The sequence below is a fragment of the Giraffa tippelskirchi genome, chromosome 1, assembly GCF_054371585.1.
Source record: "Giraffa tippelskirchi isolate mGirTip1 chromosome 1, T2T-mGirTip1v1.2.pri, whole genome shotgun sequence".
Taxonomy (NCBI): domain Eukaryota; kingdom Metazoa; phylum Chordata; class Mammalia; order Artiodactyla; family Giraffidae; genus Giraffa; species Giraffa tippelskirchi.
Window position 1 is genome coordinate 217,710,069 of NC_137275.1, and position 25,222 is coordinate 217,735,290.

Consider the following 25,222-nt stretch of genomic DNA (forward strand, 5'->3'; position numbering starts at 1 on the left):
CCACGAATAAGCCTTGGACTTGAAGCCAACAAACTGGGTTCCAGCCCTTGTTTGGCCACCACTCTGCTGTGTGACCTTGGCCAAGACCCTTTGACTCTCTGGGTTTAGTCTTCCCAGCTGTTTCATGGTCCCCGAGGGACTCTGTAAGCTCAGAACACGTAGGAATCTAAGGGAGAGAGCTCTGACTACCGTGGTGGGCACAGAAAAAATGCACCCTTGTTTGGAGGAGGCCGAGTGCTCCTGTGACTGCGCGTGCAGCTACAGAGGCGCAGGCAAAGTCCAGCTGGAGTCTCAGGGGTGGAGAGTTTCCCTTAAGCAGGAGGACTCCCAGAAGGTTCCCTGGAGGAAGTGGCGTTAAAGCCAGGTATTGAAGGATGGATTGGGTTTCATCTGGAGGGGATGGATGGGAAAGGCATTCCAGATGATGGAACAGCATGCCGCAGGCAATGTGAGGAGGAAATGCCAGGCGTGGGGCAGGGCAGCCAATAGCTGAGTGTGCTCTGAGTCGAAGGAAGCAAGTGTGGGATGGGCTAATGGGGCCAGGTGCAGAGAGAATGGAGAGGTGATCCAATTCAAGGGCTTGTACTTGGAAGCTGCACATCTAAGGTTTGTCCCTTAGCAGCTGGGTGACCTGGGGAAGTCTTAAAACTCTCTGGATAGCAGCTTCCTCATCTTGGAAATGGGAATCATGGTAGCACCTATCATGTGGGTTAATAAGATAAAATGAGGTGATGCACAGAAAGAGCTGAGCACAGGGCCAGGCATCAAGAGAGCCCTTCTGCAAGCAGCTGCAATGGCCAGACTGCTGAGACTTGGCTAGTGGAGAAGACTGGGCAGAAGTGCCAGGCCTTGCTTTAGGAAGTGGGATGCTCCTCTTTCCCCCTCATCTCTTTTTTTCTTTTCCCTTTCAGGGTCCTCCTGGGCCTTATGGAAATCCAGGCCTCCCTGGCCCCCCTGGAGCCAAAGTGAGTATATGCCGTGGGGTCTGGAGATACAGCCATGGGGTGGATGCTGGGGTTAGGGCCCCACACTGGGGGAAGCTTCCTTTCTTAGGGGATCCTGGCAGGAGGGCCTCAGCGTCTCCGTGGAGGATCCATATCTAGGCCACCAGACTCCCTGAAGGCTTCCCAGGTGCCAGGCCCCAGACTGGGCTGGAGACACAGCAAGGACTTAGGAGCTTAGCATCTAGTGGGGAGGGGCTGGGGGGAGAAGGGCGTCTGGAACCTAGGGCCCTCAAAGCTAGTGGGAAGAAAGGTCATCTGCTGCTAAACAGGGGAGGGCCTTGGAGGTCCAGCCTCAGTGTGTTACTGGGTCATGGGACACACCCTGGGGAGGCAGGTCAAGCTGTGAGCTGGGGAGGGACGTGCAAAGATCATGTCTGAGAAAAATCCCTGGATGCCGTGTGGAAGACGGGCTGGGGTGGGGACCAGAGTAGAGGCAGGGAGACCTGGGGTGATACAGGCCAGTGTGAGGTGTGGGAGGAAGGGAATGGATGCCTCAGCAATGTGGAGGTGAGGCAGAGAGGACTCGGTGATGGACAAGAGGAGAGAGATGGGGATTCTCTCTTTAGCTTCAATGGCCAAACTTGGGAACTGGAGGAAGGAATGTTACATTTGGGAATCTGTAGCCCAGCCAGGCGGAGATGATTCGTGGACATTCTGAAACTCAGGGGAGCTCTGAGCTGGAGATGGAGCCCTGGGAGTTGGCCAGCACAGAGATGCCACCTCTGGACTGCAGATGAGACCAGAAACCCAGGTGACTGGTGCTCTGATGACTTGTGGGGGCTCCAGCTCTGGGGCGCCAGGAGAGAAAAGAGCCGTCCAGGGCAGTGCATGGAGTGAGAAGCCCCAGGATGAGTATGGGGCCAGCAATACTAAGGTTATAGGGAGTAGCCTCAAATGATGGCTGGAGAAATAGGAGGAGGGGTCAGGGGAGCTGAGAACACAGCAACTGTGCCAAGAAGAGTGCGGGCCAGGCTGGGAAGGGCAGAGCGTCTGCCCGGCTGTCAGCTGTGGGGTAACCAGGTGAAGAGCATCCCTGGGCTTTGGTTGGCCCAGGCTCAGGGTCCTTTGCTAACCTGTTACAAAGGTCCTGCAGCTTGCGGAAAACCGTTAGGCGACTGGTCCCAGCGCATGCTGTGATTGACGGCTGAGCATCCTCCATAAGCTAGTTCTGACTCCTGGAGCTCTTTTGGGGACAAATGTACACAGATAGCCCTGGATATGTGACAATATGGCACCAGAGTGCTGGTGCAGAGCCCTTGCACAGAGCTGCGGGAGCACTCGCCTCTGCCCCTGTGGGTATGTGACTTCGGCCAGGGCTGGGCTGGGGTCCTTTCTTGGAAAGTGAGCCCAGAGGCCTTGGGCCAGCAGCTGCCTGGAGGTGCTCTGGGCTTTAACAAGGCGAACACCGATGATGCGAAGCACTGTATATTGAACCCTCACTCTGTGCTAGACACATTGCATGCACTTCACGTAGCCTCATTTGATCTCCACAAAGACCTAATGAGATGTTGGAGTCACTGACCCATTTACAGATGAGGAAACTGAGACTCAGGAAATGGCAGTGGAACCTGCCCCCATGAGTCAGGCAGAGGGTCTGAATTCTCCTTGGGAAACTTATGCTTTGCAGAGGCTTCTGGTCTCCCAGGCCTGGGTAGATCAAGACACTGAGGATTAGCCACTGTTTTGATTGCCAGGCTTGCTCAAGAACATGCCTTTCTTGGCCTGCTCTGGGACTGTCTGGTCCTTCCCCCTCTCCCCCACCACTCCCAGACTTGACCCCCTGCTTCTGTGGTAGCAGATGCTCCATCAGCTTCTCCCCAGTCCACACTGGCCCCAATCTGGCCTGCAGCCCACCCCTCATCCTGCCAGCAGATGTAGGGAAACAGGAGGAGAACCTACCAGCCGCTTTCCTGCCATTTTGAGGAGCTGTTCTGAGTGTGGTGAGGGAGGCTCAGACCTGGCAGATGAACCCTCCTGTGGCTATACGGACCCGGAACCTGTGACTCAGGGCCTCATGGACAGGTTTCCAGCTTGCTTCTGTATAAACAAATAAGGGAGCGGGTTCCAGAAAATACACTGGAATGGGAGTTTTCTCCCAGTAGAACTTGCATTAAAATGCCCTGGGGAAAAGTCACGCCCTTTTCCTGGACGCTTGACTGCGAGTCTAAGAGGTGAGCCCAAGTGGATCCAGGGCAGTTCAGTTGGACTGAAGGCCCCAGGCTGCTGGACTTTGGCCCGGGGCTGGTGTTTATCTGTGGTTTGGCCAGGATGGGGTTAAAGAGAGGCTCTTCCTGGACAGAATTCCTGAGATTGGAAGAGAATGTTGTGGATCTGCAGGAATGGGTATGATTCTGGGGAGAGGGTCCTTGCTGTTTACCAGATCCTTTCTGGGTCTGGGTGTTGACCTGGTGGGACTGTAGGGCTGGCTCCCTCCAGGCCCAGTGCTGGCTCCTCCTTTTCCAAACAGTGTTGGCTTCTAGAGCTGCCTCTGGGACCACCCATCCGTTCATTTCCCTTCGATGGGCAAACATTTATCAAGCACTTACTATGCACCATTGATGGAAAAATCAGCCCAACAGGCAGGGCCTGCATGATGGCAGGGAACCCGCCCATCGTCTGGATGGGTCACAGTGGGGTCACTCCTGTACCGTATTTATTGAGCCCTTGGGAGCTTATGGCCTTGTGGGTTAAAGATCCCCCTGCCAGACTAAGGATGGGAGAAACTGGTGGATTGAGGAATCAAGAAGGGGAGACAGAGCAAAGGTGAGGAACTTCATCCCTCTTGAGGTCAGGGGAGCAGAGACCCAAAGGGCCCATGACTTGCTGGGGTCACTTGCAGTGACCAGCAGTGGCAGGGCTGAATTTCAGGTCCTTGGGTTTGCTGGCTGGAAGACACTTATCAGGGCTCTACAGATGGTTCAGGCCAGAGCCAGGCTTCAGTCCCTTTTGCCTCCTCCGGAGCTGAAGGCTTTCCCTATGTACCATGTACCCATACATTCCATGTTCAAACTCATCAAGAAGAGGGTTTGTCAGTTCCCACAGTATCAAGATCAAGGACTTTGAGGCTGAAGCAGAGAAGCCAGAACCCTGGGTGGATGGTATTAGCTGACCTTGGAGGCCAAGTGTTGAGTTACGTGTCCAGCAACCACAGTTGTCATGCAGGAAAGCACAGTGGTTAAGAGCACAGACTCTGGAGCCAGATGGTGGAAGTTCACATCCCAGGTCTGTTAGTAATACCTTCTAGTTCTGGGACTCTGAGCAAATTATTTGAATTTCACATGCCTTAGTTTGCTCATCTGGAAAATGGGATAACAATAGTAGCTGTCCGCTCGGCATCCCTGGTTGTCATGAGGTATAACTGAGTTAAGAGCAGTGCTGGCCCATGGCAGGTGGTCAGCTGTCAGCAGGTGCAAGGTGCCCAGCCTACAAGGGAGCACAGACAGGGATAGTCCCTGCTCTTGTGGAAGCAAGCTGACCACACCATGCAAAGGGCTCCACATAAGAGGCACTGGGTGCTCAGAATCCCCACAGAATGGCAATTGATCTAGTCTGGGAGGTAAGGCCTGCCTTCCTGGAGGGTGGGAAGGTTGAGTCAAGTCTGAAGGGCAGCAGGCCACCAGGCCAAGGGGTGGGAGGAGATTGGAGAGGGCAGCAGGCCTTCTGGGTGTGCTAAGACTTTTAGACTTCATACAAAGAGCAGTGGGAAGGTGTGAGGTTTTCAGCAGATGGGACACAATCAGGTGTATCATTTTGCAAAGGCCACTCAGACAGTTGCATAAGCCAAGTCCATGGCCATCAAGTTGAAGGGTGGCCAACAGGGAGGCCTGGAGCTGCCCCTATGGTGATGCTGATTCTGGGCCAGGTGAAATCAGATGGGATGCAGGGCCCAGGTCAGGTGAGAAGGTCTGGGTCCAAGGTGGGCGGGGCTCCGGCTGTACTTATGCTGGGTGATGAGGCACCTGGCCCCTTTCTCCCTGGCAGCTGGCTGCCCCTTCCCTCCTCTGGCCTACTTGGTTTGCAGTGATTACTCAGGATTATGGTGAGCCCTTAGGCATCTGGGGAGGATAGGCAGGCAAGAGGGGCCATGCTTAGTGATCCGAGTGACCCCTTACAGGAGTCTAGGGCCTCAGACCCCAGCCTCCCTTTCCCTTTCTCCAGTGACTGAAGTAGGAAAATGTGGAAAAGTCTAGAAAGTATCAAGAAGAAAGCAGGCCTCCTGCTGTGGCCCTGCCCAACGATAGGCACTGACTGCATTTTAAACAGCCTGTGTGTCAAGGACTGGCCAAGAGCCCGACATACTTTGCAGGGTGGATGTTATTACCCCCATTTTGAAGATGAGAAAGCTAAGGTCCAAAATGTCTAAGTAACTAGCCTGTCTCGGATAAGTGTCAGGACAAGATTTGAATCCTCTGCTGTCTGACTCCAAAGCACATAGTTTTAGCCGTAAATCCATTAGCTCCATAGCCATTTAGCTCTGTAGATTAGCTATATATGTATATATATATTACATATATATAATATATATGTATACACACATGCATATATATATACATGCATACTACATATATATGAATAATTTAAAATATGCCTGTACATAAGTGCCATATAGTGTTTAGCTGTTATTTTATTAACAATTGCCTTGTAGAAAGACGAACCAATCTATGCCACTGCTAGCATTAGAAGAGGATATTTGAAAAAGATAATTCATTATTGCTTCCAATACACTGCACTGATCATCTATGCATAATTTTCTTACATTTGCTTTCTATTTGCATTTCACCATTTATGGATTTGTTTATTTTAGGGGTTGGGGTGTTGTCTTTTGTTATTGATTTGTAAACATCATTTGTGTTTATATATGAAGGCTTATTAAGGCTTCATCTATCTTACAAATTATTTTTCAGTTTATTGTTTTCCTATTGAGAGTATTCATGATGATTTTCACAAATGGGAGTGTTACCTATTTTTTTTGAGCCAACAATAACTGACATTTATTAGGAACTTACAATATGTCAGAATCTGAGCCTTCAGGAAAGCCCTAATTTGGAGAGAGCTCTACCATAAGTAGGGGCTTCCCTGGTGGCTCAGGTAGAGAATCTGCCTGAACTGCGGTGGACTGGGGTTTGATCCCTGTGTCGGGAAGATCCTCTGGAGAAGGGAATAGCAACCTACTCCAGTATTCTTACCTGGAGAATTCCATGGACAGAGGAGCCTGGCAGGCTACAGTACATGGGATCACAAAGAACCAGACACGACTGAACGACTAACACTACCATATGTAAAATGTATGATTCTTTACTTTTGTACTTAGACATTTCTTTCCCATACTAAGACCAGAGAGGTATTCACTAATATTCCATTTTATAATATCATTTGTACTCAAAATTTTAAACCATCTGGAATTAATCTTCATGGAAGTAGGTATGGGTATAGCTTTATATTCCCCGCAGTAGTTGATCATTTATTAAATAACTTTTCCTCCACTATTATATGATAGACCAGGGTCTATTTTGGGCCATTCAAATATGTTTCATTGCTATGTTTGTATATTTTTAGGCTAGTAAAATACTATTTTATGACAGTTATTATCTTTATACTGTGTGTCTCCCTCCTCCACTTACAAAAAATATTCTGGCTATTTAATCTGTCAGATGAACTTTATACCCATCTTAATAATTTCCTTAAAAAAAACCTCTCTTGAGATTTTTCTTGCAATTGTATTAAATGTGTTTATTTGTGAAGAATTACCATCTTTAAAATATTAACTTTTTCCATCTAAAACCATGGCATATCTTCCCATTTGGTTGAGTTTTTAAAACATCTCATAATAAACCTCTATAGTTTTTATTGCATAAACCTGGCACATTTCTTACTAAATTTGTTCTTAGAAATTTTATATTTTTGTTGCTGTTATGAATGGAATATTTTCCCCATTGTATTTTCTAGCTGGCTCTCAGCTATTGAAAAAAAACTATTGACTTTGTATATTTGTACTTTTGGTGTTTATTTTACAACCATGCTCTTTGCTGAATTATTTTATTAGTTCTAACAGTATTTCACTTAGTTCTCCTGAATTTCTAGACAGGCACTCATATTGTTTGCAAAGAAGGACATATTTTTGTCTCCTTTTCCTCAAGGGTTAGTAGTCTTATTTGTTTTTCCTGCCTTATTGCCATGGCCAGAACTTATATACACATGAAATAGTAGTAGTGATGGTGAGAGACCTATTGAATCTTCAGAGGACCTTCCAGAGCTGGGGCCAGATCTGACCCAATCCTCACCCTAGAGTTGTCTCTTGAGACTCCATTGATTTATTTTCTCACTTGAGAAATATTTTTCTGATGCTTCCTCTGGGCTGGGCCCTGTGCTATGTACTTGGGATCATGTATCTTGCCAAAGATGACTTGCACAGGGGATTTCTGGCCCAGAATTCTCCAGTCCTTCATGGTTTGCTCCTTCTTTGTCTCAGCCCCTCTTGAAGCCTCATCTAACCGAAGCCTTCTCTTCTTTCCACTTCCCAACTTCACCCGCAAGAAAGAAGTTCATAGTTTCCATTCCCGCTCTATTAGTAGCATTTCTGGTTTAGTATATACCTTCCTAACCATCTTCTAGCTCCTCAAGGCTCTGTTAACTAGAGTCTGCTCTTCCATATAGAGGGAAAGGAACTTGTCCAAGATCACACAGGCTCATTGGCTGAAGAGCTGGGTCTGGCACCCAGGTCCTCAACCTCACCGAGGTGTAAACAATTAATTAGACTTTATTATTCCTTATATCTCTTACTGGAGAATTTGCAGGAGTCTGGCTGGGAAGATGGATAAATTTCTGCATCCCAGAAGTCACACCTTCAGCTGAGCAAGGGTGCCTTGAGTGTCCCTGGAGCCCACACTGCATCTGCCTCCCTTCTTGTCTTCCTCCAGCCTTAGCTTGGCTGATTGACTCTCTGTCTGGGTCAAGTTCTCCCAGCTTCCTCCTGTACTCCATGTTATCACTGATCATAGTTGTTCAACTGTCGTGTATTGAAATGTAAAGATCTTGGGCTCTGGAAGCAGACTTCCTGAATCAAAATCACACTTATGAATTATAGAATCTTGGACAAATTACTTACCCTCTCTGTGCCTCAGTTTCCTCATCTGTGAAATGGGGATAGTGATTATAGCTCCCTTTTAGATTTATGCGTTGAAGACTTAGAAGGCACTCGGAAAATGCTAGAGCAGATCAGCTTTACCAGTCTCTGGTTTCTCCCTCGAGAGATCCCCACAGGCACGACTTGTATCTTGATCCCCACCATGGTATTCCCAGTGTGCACAGTAGGATGTGTAGATGTTCAATAAATTTCAGTGTTTTTTTTGTTGTACTTGGCCAGGGATTAAGTCCCAAACACGGAGCTGGCTGCTGAGAGTGCAGAGAGCAGTCCATAGAAACTAAAATGCCCCCGGATATGGCCTCTGGGCAAAGGAACCAGTCTGGCATCCCTTTGGGTCTCAGTTTCCCCCTTTCTAAGATGACAGAACAGGATGCACAAAGGCCCACCCATGAGAGCATTTTAAGCCCAGCTCCTCTATTGGCTGCAGAGCGAGGTGGGCAAGGGCGGGGTGGGTAGAAGCTGCTATCCTTTTTTGGCCATTGGAATCCTGGGTGGCCCTGGGCCTGGCCTTGCACATGGACATAAAAGGCATTGGAGCTGGGCTTGTGAACGCCAAGGCTGGGAGAGTGTCAACAAGGGGCTGCTGCAGCAAGAGGTTGTTGATCCTAGAGGTGAGGCCTGCAGCAGTGACCTGGAGGGACCTAGGTGGACAGAGAGTTGGGGTCCTAGCAAGGACGGACTGGCCTGCAGCCTGGGGCAGCCAGAGGGCATGTGGGAGAGGCATCTAGGCTTTCCATTTGTAAGTGAGGACTCTGGAGTCAGATTGACCCAGGACCTAGTCAGACCTAGTCAGACCTAGTGAGACTTGGCCTCTTACCTGCATCCCTCTCTGGGCTATGACTCAGCCCCCTTGAATCTGGGGCTTGGTCCTGTGTTGCCACAAGTGAGTGTAAGAGACCTGGCGAGGTGCTACATTGAGTGGGCTTGGCACAGTGTTGGGCACGTGGTAGGTGGGCAGCAAAAGGGCACCCTCACTCTTTTAAGGCTTGTTCCAGTTTGGAATGCAGTGATTTCTCATACAGAGTGACTGAGTCAGGATTTGGAAGATGTGGGTTCTGACACAGAAAAGAATCAAATGGGAACTAATTAAAGTTGGCCAAACCACCCTCCCCATGTGGCACATCCATCATCTCACTGGCTCATTGCCAAGAAACCTGGATGCCAGCGGCCATGTGTGTCTGTACCCCTGAGTGTGTGTGTGAGCAAGCACCTGTGTGTCTGTGTGCACATGCCTGTGTGTGTGTGTGTGTGTGTGTGTGTGCTGTGCAGCTCGTATTTTAAAGGTGAGGAACAAGCTCAGAGAATTGAAATCACTTGCCTGAGACCCTACTGTGAGTCTGTGGCTTAACCCAGGACTTCTGACTCAGGACCCAGACTGCAGACGGAGCTGGGGAGTGAGGCTAAGGGTCAGAGATCAGGAGACTGACTTCTCAAAGGACTGTCTCCTGAGTAATTTAATCAGGTCCAGGCCACAGCCCAGAGCCCTCTTTAGTTGTAAGAGATACAGCTGGTAGGTCCTTCCCTGAGCTCGTGCTCTTAGGAGCCAGGATCCTTGTGATGGGGATGATCCCTTGTGCTTGGGACTAGAAATGCCGGTCTGACTGGGGACATGCTACTTGTCAGCTTCTCTGCTAGTCCCTGCCTATTCTAACTTGTTGGGTCCCAGGTCTCTGTTCTGGGAATCACAAATTCCAGGTCCTAGTCTTAGCTCTGCCAGTGCCTCAGCTTGGGGTCCTGGGCTGTCCTTTTCCTTCTCCAGGCCTCAGTTTCCCTGAATGTGTTATGGGGTGATAACACTTCCTTTGTCCGCTTCATCAGGCTATTCTGGAACCTGGCAGGGTGAGGGATGTTGCAAACTGTGAAGGGCTATACACAGATTAAGTGGCTGTTAGTGCACTGGCTCTAGGTAATTTGAGACGGTGAGGTGAGCATCAGGGGCTAGGAAAAGCAGAAAGAATCAAGCTTACCTCCAGGATGTGTGTCTCAGAAAGTCTCTGAGAGCTCTGGGGTAACACGTCACCTGTACAGTGGGCCCCAGGGATCTACAGGTTGGTGGGGGAGGATGCAGTCAAGCTGCACCTTGCGAATGTTTTTGGTTTGGCTAATGATGATGGGAGGGGGGTGTTTTTCTGCTTGGGGTTGACTACCTACATAAGGACCCAGCAGCAGGAATGTGCAAGCGCCAGTGGAGGAAGATGTGTGGTCTGGGGGTGGGGCAGAGGGGCCTCGTCTACGGGCTGGGCTGGTAGGAGGAGAGTGAGTTCTGAATAGGGTGGGTGGGACCAGATGACGGAAGACTTGACTTGGGACACCCAAGGAGTTTGGACTTTGTCAGTAGGGTGGTGGGCAGCTATGGCGGGCTGCTGGAGCAGGGGAGTGATGGGATTGGAGAGGACCCCGTGGAGAAGTGTGAGTGGGGTGGAAGGGGAGGGCATTCAAGCAGAGGACAGGGATTTGAGCGGAGTTGGTGGGGAGACACCCCCTTTAGAAGATGTGGTGGCCAAAGTGGAATTGTTTCTGTTTCAGGGACAGAAAGGGGACCCCGGGCTCTCACCAGGAAAGGCCCACGATGGGGCGAAGGTAGGTTTCCAGGGACCCCAGCACTCAGGGAAGCGGAGGAGTGGACGGTAGGGAAACCGCGGTGCTCTGGCACGAACCTCCTGACAGAGGCCTCTGCGTAACAAAAGGCCGGAGGCAGGATGTAGAAAAGGTCGTGGTCTGTTCTCTTTGAAGCCCTTCAGCTCTCCCTGCACCAAACCCAAAGCCATCCCCGCTGCCTTCTTCCCATGTGCAGCCAATAAAACCGACAAAATATGTGACCTATGGACATTCCTTCGGTGAATGTCCTTTGGCCTGATGCTCTGAGTGGGTTTTCTGCAGGGCCTGCTAGGTGGCCCTCGGCATCCAGAAGCTTCTTGGTAGCACACACCCAGGAAGCTTCCAGCAGACATTTGAAGACCCCTCCAAGTTGGTTCGTTCAACACACAGGTCTGTGGATTTTCAGGACATGGAAGGGAATGGGCTAGAGAGGCAGGGCTCCCTGACTCTGAAGGGCTGAGACCAGAAGTTCTCCCATGGAAGAGAGAAGAGTTAGGCCCAAGGACTTCACTGCCCCTGAAGTATCCACCTTGTAAGTTAAGCAAGGGGCCTGGAGGGAGTGCAGGTCAGGCCAGAGCAGGGGAATCCAGAACTCCAAGTAAGGTTGCCCAATGTCCTGGACATCCATCCTCTGGAAGGAGTCCTCGAGTCTGGTTTCCTTCTGGACACAACCCAGAAGCCCTCCTGACCAGAAGGACTCTGCTTCTCAGCCCAGCCTCTGGTGCGTGGGGACTTAGAGGTGGCGGCTCTTGTTGACTTCTCCGAGACACAGGTGGCTCATTCCTTCACATCTTCATGAGAAGTTTTCTCACTCAGCAAGCGCTTCCTGTATATATACATCCACATGTACCCCCATTGGATCCTCGTAAGCTTATACACCAGGCAGCTGGGCCTAGCTTGCCTGGGAGGAAACAGAGGCCCCAGAGGCGGGCAGCTGGAGGCCACGCAGCTGGTCAGGTGCAGACCAGACTTTGTACCTGGGCTGGATGACCTCCAGGGACCCAGGCTTCTCTCCTGCTCCGGCATTGTCTGCTCCTGGGTCTCATGGTCGTAGCAGAAATGCCCCCTACTGGGTGGCCACCATGCCCAGCACGGGCAGGAGGGAGGGGTTCAGAAATGCAGGAGAGGGATTGCTGATTGAAACAGGTTGCGTGTTCTCCAGGGCAATGGTTTTCAAACATAGTTTTGGCAGTGTAACCCATTCCCTAGATTGTACCTTCTGCCGAAGTCCAACATGGAAAACAGATCAAATGGAGCGACTGAGTCAAGTGGGGAGGGGCTGGGTCCCCTGCCCACTCGGCTGCCCTCACCCTGCACAGAGGACCTGAGTCTCCTCTGAGGCCTCTAGGCCTCCATGAATCCTGTTCGCAAACCACTGGCCATGGGAGTATAAACTTTTGAATGAGTGTCTGCTCCTGTTCCCCCATCTCACCCTGTTTTCTGTGTTTTTTCAGGGCGACATGGGCTTGCCTGGGCTCACTGGGAATCCAGGACCCCTTGGACGAAAGGTACACCTTGGTGTCGATGCTTCGCTTTGCCCAGTGGGTTTCCTAGCAAGCGGGGTCTTCAGGCAGGAATGCTGTGTGCTGCCCACTTGTCTGCCTGCCTCTCCCCAGCCCTGGCCCAGATACTTGGCAGTGGGCTGGTGGCCAGAGGGGAGAGAGGTTTCTGAGGGTCTGTGCTTACCCGGGGGCGTGGAGCACCTTGGCTTGGAGCAGGTCCCCCACCATGGTTAGTGAGATGTGACAAGAAGTGACTATGGTTTGCTGTCCTTCCTCTTGCAGCCCAGCTGCTGCAGGGAGGTCCTGAGGGTCCTCTTGGTGGTGGAAGGAATATTGTCAGAGCCAGGAGCCTGCATAGGTTCAGCTCTACCTTCCATGAGCTGAGTGGCCTGGGACCTACACAGCCCTTCTCTGAGCCTTAGCCTTCTTCTACCTGGAGTGACCATAACCTACCCCCTCCCCTGTCCCTAATCTCCCTGGGGCTGTAAACCAGGAGCAAGGTCTGGAGCCTGGAAGTTGAGAGAGTGGGCTCTGGGGTCAGTTGCATCTGGACTCTACTCCCTGCTCCACCATTTGCTCGCTGTGTGACCTGGGGCAAGTCAGTAACGTCCTTGGGTCTAATATCATCCCTCCCATATACTGCAGGGAAATCTCTATAGAGGCAGAGAGTTCTCTGTGCATTTTGAGCTGTTCTCATCCACCCCCACCCCATCACTGTATCAGTCAGGCAGGGGGTGTTACCTCTCTAATGGCCTTTGGGGGAAGAGCTGCCATTTTCCTAGGTCATGGGTCTCTGGCTGGCTGTGCCCCTGAATTCCTCTCCAGCTTCGCAGCTGGGGCTTCCTGTGTAGCTCAGCTGGTAAAGAATCTGCCTGCAATGCTGGAGACCTGGGTTCAATTCCTGGGTTGAGAAGATCCCCTGGAGAAGGAAATGGCAACCCACTCCAGTATTCTTGCCTGGAGAATCCCATAGACAGAGGAGCCTGGCAGGCTACAGTCCATGGGGTCGCAAGAGTCAGACACGACTTAGCACTGTCTTTTTTGCAGCTAGGGTGTCCCATCCCTCAGACTCACCTCTACTTGTGCCCCTCCAGCAAGCCCTTCTAGAACCCCGGCCTTCAGGTCTAGAGCCTCTACTCTGCTCGAGGACCCATAGTCCATCTAAACTGCATTCTTTTCAGCCCCCAGACCAGCCTCACCAACCAGCACGTGCAAAAATGGGTTGTCGCTCTTCCTACAGAGCCTCACTCAGGGCCTGTGTGTAGTAGGTGTTCAGGAAACAGGGAGGACAGTGCAGGGTCAGGGTCAGTTGCTATTTTTGCAGGAAAAACCCCCATTGCTGATGGGTTTTTAGTCTATAGATCAGCCTAGGGCCACAGCTTGAGCATCCATGCTGGCTCCCAGCTGTAGCCGCAGCTGCCCTCTTACTGGGCCATCTGGTTCTCATTCGGGGAGCTGTGGCATCTCCTGGCTCCATCCTGTCCATGCTCTGAGGGTCACCATGGCACAGGTGGACGTGGAACATCACTGCCCCCCGTACCCCTTCTCCTCCAGCCTCCTCGGCCAGAACAGGTCTTGCTGCAGATCTGAAGAAGCCAGACCCAGACAGGAGTGCGTGGCTGTCTGTGAGCTGCGGAAACGTGGTCTTTTCTGGCTCAGAGAACACAGAGGGACTCCCTATCCCTGCTCACTTCCTCTCTGGGCTCCAGTACTTTCTGATGGATGAGGTGTGAGTGGAAAAGTCTTCTTCCAGTCCTGGCTCATGAAGCAGCCAGTGGTGGTCTCGCTTGGCACGGGAGTAGGAATCTAGCAGAGGAGGCGGGAGATGGAAAACCAGACTGGACTGGCTCCTGCCTGGGGTTCTAGCTTTCCTGCTCTTAGCAGATGTCCAGGGAGGCCCAGAGTCCCCAGCCCAGGGGAACCAGCTCACCTGAGCAGGGAGAGACATCTTTTCTAAATTAAGGAAGAGTCTCTGTGTGGTAGGAAAACAATTTGGCAAAGCCATTTCCACCGAGTCCCTCTGGCACCGGTCTAGGCAAACACGGAGGAGTCTGGTCTGGCAGGCCAGTGTCACCTGCTCACAGTGGGTGGTGGGCAGATCATGGGGGTGCTCAGATCCCAAGGCAGGGACCCCTGACCAGTGGTGGGGGTCAGGGAGGCAGACCAGTGGGGTGGGCAACCTCACCTGGAACCATCGCTATTTGTCAGTAGTCTCTCCTCCCACAAGCATCTTTGGTAACAACAGTAGCCATTCTGCACTGATCCTGTTGGGTGGTTTGCCTGCATCATCTCCTGTGGGAAGCCTTGAGCGAGAAAGAACATCAGTGGCTGAGAGGCGAGGTCAGCGTGCCCTTTGCTCATCAGCACACTGAATTTTGGTGTCACCTCTCCATGCGCTAAGAGTCAGACATGACTAAGCGACTTCACTTTCCCTTTTCCCTTTCATGCATTGGAGAAGGAAATGGCAACCCACTCCAGTGTTCCTGCCTGGAGAATCCCGACAGGGGAGCCTGGTGGGCTGCTGTCTATGGGGTCGCACAGAGTCGGACACGACTGAAGCGACTTAGCAGCAGCAGCCTAGTGACTCCAGTAGCCCTATTCATTCATTTCTTCAACAGAATGGATGGATTGTCTATTGTGTGTCAGGAAGTGTGCAGGCCTCTGAGCTGAATAAAGAGACGAAAATCCCTGATCCTCAGAGTTTGCAGTCTTGTGGGAGGAAGGAGGCAATAAAAATGATAACGAGATGTGTTAGAAGATGAGAAAGGCCCTGGAGAAAAGTAGGCAAGAGAAAGGGACTTTGAGTTGGGAGTTTCCCATATTGACTAGCGAGACAGAAACATTTACTGTCTCTCATCACACCACTTCCTTATAATAGCCTCCAGCAGTTTGGCAGTATTATGCCCATTTTACAGCTGAGAAAACTAAGGCCCAGATAGGTCTCATTCATTCATTCACTCTTCCAGTCATTGCGCAAAGATGTACCTATGTACCTGGCCCTGTACTGACACAGGTGTTAAATGCCAGTGAGATCACTGGGGGCTTTCGGAGAGTGAAGACTACAGCTCTGGTTCCCAGCCCCTCTGTGTGTGAGAACCAGTGGGGGAGTTTGTCCTCCACCTCCACAGGGGTTCCAGTTCAGCTGGTCTGAGTGGACTAGACCACTAGATTGTCACGGGCAGCCAAGGCCGAGAGCCACTGGGTTAGTGGACACAGCTGCCAGGGTCACTAAATGGCAGAGCTGGGATTTGAACTCGGGTCTTCTAACCTTCGGGCCCTTTCCCTCTCTACAACACTGATGGAAACAGCTTCTTAAATAAGAGCCTCCCCACCCTCAATAAGGCTCCCTTCTCCACATCTGTCTGCGATGCTAGCTGAGGGACTCTGCTGAACTGATTCCCAAGGGCAGATTCAGACACGCCTGGATGGAGTCCCAGCTCTGTCCCTCTCCTGCTCTATGAGCTTGGGCAAATGGCCTCAGTTGCTTTGTGTAGTGTTTTGGAGGGTTAAATAAGATGCTGTGTCCTCAGCACCCAGCATGAATGATCGTGAAGGAGCAGCACTGAAGAAGGTCTAGCCCACTTGGTCCCATCAGTCATCTTGCTCAGTTACCAGTTAACTGCCCTCCCTTATGGCTCAGATGGTAAAGAATCTGCTTGCAATGCAGGAGACCTGAGTTTGACTCCTGGTTTGGGAAGATCCCTTGGAGAAAGAAATGGCTACTCACTCCAGTATTCTTGCCTGGGGAATCCCATGGACACAGGAGCCTGGCGGGCTACAGTCCATGGGGTCACAAAGAGTCGGACATGACTAGGGACTCACACACACCCCCCGCCCCCCTCCCCAGCCCAGAAGGCTGCCAGAGCCCTGTTTGCTCCTTGAGAGGGCAGAATCCTGTGCTGTCCCTAGTCTAATCCCCCTGCCTTCTCTCCTATAGAGCAGTGCTTCTCAACTGCCCCCAGGGAACAGTTCACAGTGGAGGCATTTTTGGTCATTACCCCCTGGGAGGGGGTGCTTCTAGCTTTGAATGAGTAGATGCCAGAGATGCTGTTACAGATCTTGTGATGCATGGCACACACACCCCACCCACAGCAAAGACTGATCCAGCCCGCAGTGTCAGTGGTGCCAAGACCAAGGAATTCTGCTGTATAGAAACCCTCGAAGCATCCAATCCTGTGTGCCCTTGGGCCTTCCTGCCTCCCTGTGTTTGCTTATGCTGGGCTCTCCCCTGGCAAGCTCTCTCCTCCCTACTCATCTTCATGTATCAGTCTCTCGATTCTACCCTCACATGCCATCTTTTCCAAGGGTATCTGCCCAGCACCTCCAGGCAGAATTCGTATCTCCCTTCTCACACCAGCGCGTTTTCTCTGCCTCTCTGGGACTCTGCGTTTTCTGGCTAGCGGGCGACTCACTGATATTCTTGGCATAGTTGTCAGACAAGACCAAGTTCACAGAGGAGGACCTCTTCTTCTCTGTTTCTTCATGTGGGGCTCAGCACAGTGCTGGACACAGACATCTGTTCTTTTACCCCACACCTTCCTGCCTCCTCTGCCCATGGCAGACATAAGGAGTTGCTCTTTCTTGCCAAGCCTAATTGAGCCCCAGACTCTTTCTTAACACATTGCCCCAGGTAGACATGACTGATGGAATAAAGTTGGTACCCAAGCTGAAACTTCCTCTTGGCTCCCTCCTGCCACCCTCACCCTGCTCATGAGCCCTCCCTATGCCTTCTGCGTTGGCCACTGTCTGAGAATCTGTAGTAAAATGGGCAGGCAGAGGGGGTCATCTGGGGATGTTTTGGGGTGTGTGTGATTGACAAACCTTAAGGCAAATTCCTGCCTTTCTGCAGAACTGCCAGTTCCATCTGGACATAGCACCCCCGGTTCCATGTAGCACCCCCAGTTCCATGCAGTGCCCCTACTGAGACCCTCTTTGGCTTCCCCCTGTTGCTGAGCTGTCTGATCTTCTGGTGCCCATACCTACTCTGTTTTGTTTTTTTTTTTAAGAAAAATTATTTACTTAAAAAAATTATTTATTTTGAATGGCTGTACTGGTCACATCGTTGCGGCGTGTGGGATCTTTAGTTGTGGCATGTGGGATCTAGTTCCCCAACCCAGGATTGCATGTGGGCCCCCTGCTTTAGGAGCACAGAGTCTTAGCCCCCAGACCACCAGGGAAGTCCCTCCGGCTCCGTTTCTGAACTCCGCTGACCCTCTGCTCTCCAACGTGGCTCCTCCTTCAAGCCTCAGCTTACGACACCACCTCCTCTGCTTGGCTGTCTGTACTCTCCTAGCAGTCAGTACTACTTTGTTCCGCTTCATATGTGTTTAATGCCCATATCCTGTTCCAGAAGGCAGAGAGCAAGTTTGCTTTGTTTACCTGTGTATTCTTAGTGCTAAGATAGAGTCTGCCACGTTGGTGGGGCTCAGCAAACCTGTGAATGAAGGAGTAACCAGGTGAATGAAGGATCTGTACAGAAACTCTACCTTCCTGCTCTGATCTGTCTCCGGTACTGAGCAGAGTTCAGCATCAGATGCCTGACTGTACTGGAATGGACTGTGCTTTAGGACAAGCCGCGCATCACACTGCAGAATCCTATAGAATCCTATCGTTTTGGGGCCGACAGGATGCTTTGAGAGTCCAGCTAGGGAAACTGAGCTGCAGAGAGGGGCAGGAGCTTGGCGGGTATGGTGTCGTGACTCACTCTGCCTCTTAGCGGATGTTTCTTCCCCCTGACTCTTTCTGTTGACTGGGGCCCTCCACCCTGCCAGCCACCCAGTGTGGCCTGGGGGCTGCCAGGGTGGTAGAGAAGTTTAGCGGGAAGCCTCATGGAATGCTGAGTGGGTCTGGTGAGCTCCATTCCACTGCAAGAGAAGCTGGGGCCTCGTGCAGGCTGAGGTGGAGCCTTCGAGATCAGTGTGCGAGAGGGGATCAGCTGAGAGGTCTAGGCTGGTTCTCAGGACCCCCACGCGGGAACAGGACCCCCCTCCCCTCCCTGCCCAAAGCCCAAATAGCATCCCAGCCGACGGGGAGACTGTCTGCAGTAACAGTGAGGTGATGTCTGGTTTTTACTTGTGCATTGTAAGCAATGATTAATCTGGCTCCCAAACCAAAATATAGCCCGAGTTCTATTATAAACATGGGTCCTGTGGAGACCCGCCTGCCGAGCAGCCAGAGGCCCCTTGAAGATTTCTGTGGTCCCTGGAACTCCCCTGAAGCCTCTGCTCTCCCCTTGTCCCAGTCAGGCAGCCATCACCCATGGGGAAATCACTGCCCATGGGTCCACCTTGTGGTCAGTGCCCACCCCGTAATTGCTGGGGCCCTGGAGAAGGTAATGGTTTAGATTCTCCCAAGATCTGGGGCCCTATCATTTGAAGCTATTTGACTGGTCCCAGCTTGGTAAACACCGTTAAGGTGCTTTCCAGGGAGCGTAGGAACCCCCACCCCCACCCCCATCCCAACGCTATGTCTTGGCTGTGTTCAATCTCAGCTGCTCCCAGTCCACTAAGAGAAACACGGGTTCATGGCAGTGTTCAAGGCCTTTCAGGGTCCATGGTTTGGAAGAGACCTAGGAACTGTGGCCTTCTGGGCAAAGCCCAGCCCAGTGGGTCTGGAGTCGTGGGGAACAGTCTGGGCTTGGCCATAACTTGCTAACTAGCCTTCGGCGAGTCCCTTTACCTCTCTGAGCCTTGGTTTCTCATTGTATCCAATGAAGGAGGTTGTGAAACTGATGGCTTAGGTCCCTTCCAACTCAGACAGTGGGTTCATGATGCTACAGTGATCCACAAGTTCAGACCTGGGAAGGTGAGTCCGTAAAAGAGTCTTTCCCTCGGTGACCCTGTGACTCTTCCCGGTGGGCTTGGGCCTCAACAGTTAGGACATAGGACTTTGCAACCTGCTGTATGGCCTCGGGGAAGTCTCTTTACCTCACTGAGCCTCAGTTTCCTCATCTGGCAAGTGTGCGTGGTAATTCCTGCCTCTCAAGGGTGATAGCAGGTTGTTGATGAGCTGATGTATCTAGGCCTTAGTGCGGGGCCAGGCATAGAGTGAGTCATGTCCATGTCCCCGATGGTCATTCACTTCCTTTTCACTACATCCTGAGTAGAAGATTTACTTGAAATCTCTTCCTGGGATTTCAGTGGCAAGTCTGCCAAAGCATTGGTTTCTAGCTTCTTTCTTCCAGCCACCATTGGTGGCTGCAGAGGAAGCCAGAGGAGCACGTGGTGCTCAGGGCTCCATGGACCCCCCTCTCGCTTCTCTTGGGATTCTTGCTCCATTATTGCACTGGCTCCATTATGGCATTGAGGCAGCAGAGGATGGCAGAGAGAGGCTCAGAGAAGGCAGTCACTTGAGCTGAGTCACACAGCTTCAAGCTCAAGACTCCACTCAGCTCTTCATGGGAAAAGGCTTTGCTTGTTTTCCCTCATCTGCAGGCTTCAAGTGGAGAAAGGACGATGGTCATGCATCCTGTCCATGACACATCGCTGCTCAAAACCCTCCTGTGCTTTCCTGCCATCTTTCCACCTGGCACGCTCTGGTTCCCTGCTTCCTCTCTGACCACCTCGTCACTCTGCCCCTCACCCCTCACTCAATCTGCTCCAGTCCCCCGGGACTCGTTCTTGCTTGAGAGTATTCTCGCCTCAGGGTTTCTGCCCCTATTGTTCCCTCTGCCTGGAAAGCCATTCCCCAGAGAGCCAGCCCTGTGTCTAGCTCCCCTGCCTGCTTACCCACGGTCACCACCCTGCCCAACATGGCCATGCAATGTCCTCCAACTCTGCTCACTTTTCTCCATAGCACTAGTTACTGCCACGCATTATCCCTGTTTTAGAATTTCATTTTCAGTGATGATAAGAAACACATCACGTACATTTTCCATCTGAACCCTGTTGGTGTGTGCAGTCCAGTAGTGTTGGGCATGTTCACATTGTTGCGCAATCAATCTCCAGAACTTTTTCATCTTGCAAGACTGAAACTCTACCCTGATGTGAGCAAATCCTTGAGACATTACGTTTTATTTTAATTAGACTGTAACTTCCATTAAGGCAAAGGATCTTGTCTTCTTGTTCGCCCAATGCCTAGAATGGGGCCGGAGCATGAAAGTGCAGCAAATGTTTGTTGAATGAATGAATGAAATATAAAGATCATGCTACTAACAGCAGCTAGTCTTTACGGGGCCCTTGAATTCACTGCGGTGCTAAGTGCTTCACACATTATATCATACAGTCTATAACGCCAACCCCTTAGAACCCCATTTTTCAAGATGAAACCAGGACTCAGAGAGGTGGTCCCAGGTCCTCCAGCCAGTAGGGAAGCAGGATAGGGATCCAGATTAATCTGAAACAAGAGATCTTAACCACTCTGCATGCTGGCTGCTGACTGTGGCCTCTGCCGCAGTTTGCCCATTGGGGAAGAATGGCATGCTGGAGGAATCTCACCCAGCCATGTTGCATCAACCTCATGGGCCCCAGGTCTGAGATGCAATCACAACGCTGAGCAGTCTCGAGGCGTGAGTAGATGCAGAAGGAATGCTCGTAAACTCCCCAAACCTCTTGGATCAGAGCAATGCTGTTTATAATTAAGAGTGCCGCTTTCTGGGGGTCTGCAGGGGTGCCAAACGTGTGTGCCTGTGGGTGTTTGTGGATGTGCATGAACTGTACATGCCCAGGGGGGCTGCAAGGCTCTCCATGTGGCCTCCAGTGTCAGAAGGACCCAGTGGTGAGTTTGAGCCGCTGCTCCTTAGTAGTGGGATTCTGGACAAGTGACTTCCATTCATTGAGACTCAGTTTTCTGTAGGATGGAGATGAGAGAAACAACAGTGGGTAGAGGGGGTTCACAGGCATCGTGTGTGTGTGTGTGTGTGTGTAGTCTAGAGTCTCATTTATCACCAGCCTGGGGGAGCCTTAGGGCTTCTACCTGCAGTGCAGGAGACCCGGGTTCAATCCCTGGGTCTGGAAGATCCCCTGGAGAAGGGGGATCTCTTCTCCAGTATTCTTGCCTGGAGAAATCCATGGACAGAGGAGCCTGGTGGGCTACAGTCCATGGGGTTGCAACAAGTCAGACATGACTGAGCGACTAACACGCTCGGGGAGCCCTAGAACTCCTGAGTTCCAGGACACCAGAACTGAAGGGTACTCGGAGTTCTAACTCCCTTGTTTGACATCCAGAGAAGGGCAGTAATCCCTCCAGGGTTGCACAGTAAGTCACAGACGGTCTGGACCCAACACAGGGCACCTTGTGAGGGGGATCTAATGGCGATCACCCCATCTCCACCACACTGTCTGAAACGGAAGCCTCCGCTCCATCTTATTTCATAACAACCCTAAGCTGAGAGAAGCTTGAAGTCTGGGGTTTCCCTGCAAAGAGCTCCTTACACTCATGAAATGGTCCAAGTGGCTGTCCCCAGTGCCACCTGAAGGCACACACTCATTTTGATTCTCTTGACCTGGAGACCTGGCCTTGGACCATAGGAATTAGCCCATGGGGACAGGACACATGGTTGGTACTGAAATGTCACCAGAGTCTTTCTCAGTCCATCTAGTGGCCTCTATCCCCTGGAATAGTAGCTGGAATCACTGGGAAGAAGGAGGGCAGCTATTTAGGGGTCACACAATCAGTCAATAGGTGTGAGATCTTCTCTGATAGGGGATTAATGAGAAAGTAACAGAAAGATCCCAGCATTGTATGGTGGGTGAGCAGAGCCCAGGCTCTAAGGTCCTCATCAGTCCACCCATCACTCAGACATCCCTTCAACTCTGCTTCGGATGTGCTTACCTTCTCTCTGGGTTTGGAAAGAAGGGTGGTGATAACAGCATCAGTCTCTCCCAGTTGCTGTATCCTAATTCAGCTCACAAGCCCTGCCCAAGGATTGATCAATCCCTGCTGTCTTCTGGTCTAAGAACCATTGGTGATGGAGAGGAAACTGCAGGATGCCTGATGTACATATCTCCACTCAGAGAGCAGTTCTCAAACACGAACTGGCATACGTCCCTGCCGTAGTGCCTGCAGTGCTGCAAAGGCAGGCCGGGAGGCCCGGCCTCTGCGATCCCCGGACCCAGACGTGTCTTCCTAGGCTCAAGTGGTTTCTTTCCTTCCGCAGGGACAAAAGGGTTATCCTGGACCGACGGGGCACCCCGGAGAACAGGTGAGGGCTGCAGCCTCAGCCCCGCCCTCCTCATCCTCCCTTGCTCCAGCCCCCCTGCCTGTCCTTGGCTTCCACCCCACCCTGCCCGGTTCCACGAGTAAGCTCCAGAGCCAGGAGGCTCTGCCTCCCATCCCGCTGGAGCCCCCACCCAACCCCACCTCTCCCCCAGCCGCATCTGCCTGAAAGGGCTGGAGTCCATGCCGGCCCAGTGCTGGCATGAGCCGCTGGACTCCGGTTAGCGCCATGAATAGCTGGCCTGTTCCGGGCGATGTTAGGGGATATTATACACGCCGCCACGGGGTTTGCAGGAATTTTGGCTGCCCTGGCCCAAGTCAAACATCAGCCGCTGCCAGCGTGGGAGAGCCCAGCCAGGCCCCCTCAGTGCTTTATTCCTGGGCTGCAGGACAGGGGGTTTTGTCCCTCCGAGCTGGTCGGACCGGTTTCTCCAAAGGATGGGCTGGGGGGAGAGGGTGGGCTAGCAGGGCCGCCCAGCAGGCCGATGGCCTCCCCTTCCTCCCCTTTCGTCTCACATTCCTGCCCTTCTCTTTGTCCATTGTAAGCCCCGGTCCCCCACCGCTCCCCAGACCTGGAGCTGGGCAGGGTCTCCCCTTTCCTTATGTTTCTCTTGTTCCTTTGCAGGGGCAGCCGGGACCCGAGGGTAGCCCAGGGGCCAAAGGTTACCCTGGCAGGCAGGTGCAGTATATGGCTTCTGGAAGCTCTGTGGCCGTGGTGGTGTGGAGCTGGCCACGGGTGCCCCCAGGCAGAGGGAGGCGGTGGGCTAGGGCCCCAGGAGCTACACCTGCCAGGTGGGCCCTGAAGGAAAGGGCTGTTCAGGGGACTGTGCTGAGGACCCTTCTCTGAAGGCAGCAGGGCAAGGATGCTCAGGAGGAAAGAGAAGAAAGAGTAGTTCTGGGGTGTGGGATCGTGGCTCCAGAAGCTCTTCCCAGCCACCTCCTTGGAGCCCTGGGGTAGCTGGGGGCTCAGTTTGAAGACTAGGAGTGTAACCCCACTCCTATCATACAGAGGGACAGCTGAAGCCAAAGGAGACAGGACTTGGCCTGGGTTGTTGGCAGCAGCTAGAACGTCTCCATATGTCCTTGCCCTTCCGTCTTTTGTGTTTCAGGGGCTTCCTGGACCTGTAGGAGACCCTGGGCCCAAAGGCAGCCGAGTAAGTGCGACTTGGCAAGTGGCACCTGCCTGGGGCCCCGGGTGGGCATTTCCTGTCCCTCCAGTGGGCCTGGTGGGCGATTGGGGCTGTAAAGCCTGCAGTATCCACCCAGGGTCTTCTGGGGGAGCTGGGGCCTTGGTCCTCCAGCCTGAGTGCTCCCGAGAGCAGAGGGGCAACAGGATGGCTACATGGTGGGGAACCCTGGAGCCAGCTTGGCGCCCATGGCCAAGCAGCTGGGCAGCACAGGTCTGCTGGGGGCTCAGCCGCAGTCCAGCTGCTATAATCACACATTTGCTTGCTATGTCCCCCAGTAAGTCCAATCAGTGGGGAGCCAAAGCTGGGGCCACTTTGTCCCTGGAATCCTCTGAGGCCTCACTCCTGCACCTAGCTGAGGGCTGGGGTATTACCCTTTAGGGAGGGCAGTGCTGCCCCAGTGGGTGAATGTTGTCCAGGCCTGGAGGCTGATGGAGCATCTCCTATGCCCCTCCTTCAAGGCCCCTGAAACAAATCCTGAGTAGCCAGCAGGCTGTTTGCCCATCTTACCAGTGGGAGGGATGTCCATTCCTAACCCTGGCATGGTTAGGGGGATGCTAGGAATTTGGAGGCAAATACTGCTGAGGGGGATCCCAGGTGGGTTGTGGGGCAATGGAGAAGGTTCTGGGTGAATTGAAAGGGGGTAAAATGGAGTTTAGAAGACTGAGAAGCAATCTAGTGGAATTCTGTTTTCTATATACAAGGAAACTGGGCTCATGGTGGGGCCCCAGTTCCCACAGCTTGCCTAAGGTGGGGCTGGGATTGAGGATCCAGGTATTTGGAGGACTGGACTGCCTGACTCTTAAAGAATGCTCAGCAAGTGGGTCACACAGTCCTCAGTCAGGCCAGGTCAGGTCAGGTATGACGTGTCCTTCAAGCCTGAGCCAAAGCTATTTATGGCTGCAGTCTCAGCCCAAATCCCTGGACCTGACAGGCGGATGTTAGGAGAGCGACTGGGAGGTGGGAAAGTTCCCCGGGACGTGTTGATGATGTCAGTCACCATGATGATGATGGTGATGGGGATGGGGCAGTGATAGACAGGGGCTGAGGAGGCTCCTGTCCTAGGAGCTGGGCCACCCCCTCCTTCCCTTTATCCAACTGTTCCCACAAGCTCTGGCCCCAGAGGGGCCTCCTGAACGGAGGGAGAAGGGCTTCCTGGTCTCTGATCTACCAGGAGGACCGGAGGAGCGAGGCAGGCTAATGACATCTGGGGCTGCTTGCCGTTTGCCATGCTGTGGCATCTAGAGGTCACATGTGGGGGGATTGCTGGTCTGACCCTGGCACACCCCTTTTCAGGGTCATGGGGCCCTGAGCAGCCTGGGTGAGCCAGGGCCACTCAGGCTACCCTCCCAATCCTGTCATCACCGACCTTATGTTTATGAAGTAAGCAGAGCACAGACTTGGGGTCAGGACATCTGGTTTTGAGACCTACTCTGCCATTAACCAGCTGTGGGAGTTTGAGCCTCCACCTCTGGACCTCTCTGAGCCCATCACTGCAAATCTGGGCTATAAGCACTGCTAGGAAGGATCAGTAAACATCATTGGTTAAGATGATGCTGAGAAGGGGGCCCCGTGACCTCTTCTAGGGATGGAGAAATGGTTGTGAGCCTGCACTGGTTACTTGTTTATGGG

The 25,222-nt window shown here is 52.3% G+C and overlaps 1 protein-coding gene across 1 annotated transcript in view; it reads left to right on the forward strand.

Annotated features, from left to right (window-relative positions):
• The window catches only part of COL27A1 (collagen type XXVII alpha 1 chain), a 148,385-nt gene that overhangs the window by 24,349 nt on the left and 98,814 nt on the right, over window positions 1–25,222 (forward strand). Inside the window, exons 5-10 of the mRNA XM_081574904.1 lie at window positions 912–965; window positions 10,675–10,728; window positions 12,201–12,254; window positions 22,345–22,389; window positions 23,029–23,082; window positions 23,513–23,557. Of these exons, the coding sequence (XP_081431030.1) occupies window positions 912–965; window positions 10,675–10,728; window positions 12,201–12,254; window positions 22,345–22,389; window positions 23,029–23,082; window positions 23,513–23,557 (306 nt within the window). The remainder of the gene's footprint in view (window positions 1–911; window positions 966–10,674; window positions 10,729–12,200; window positions 12,255–22,344; window positions 22,390–23,028; window positions 23,083–23,512; window positions 23,558–25,222) is intronic.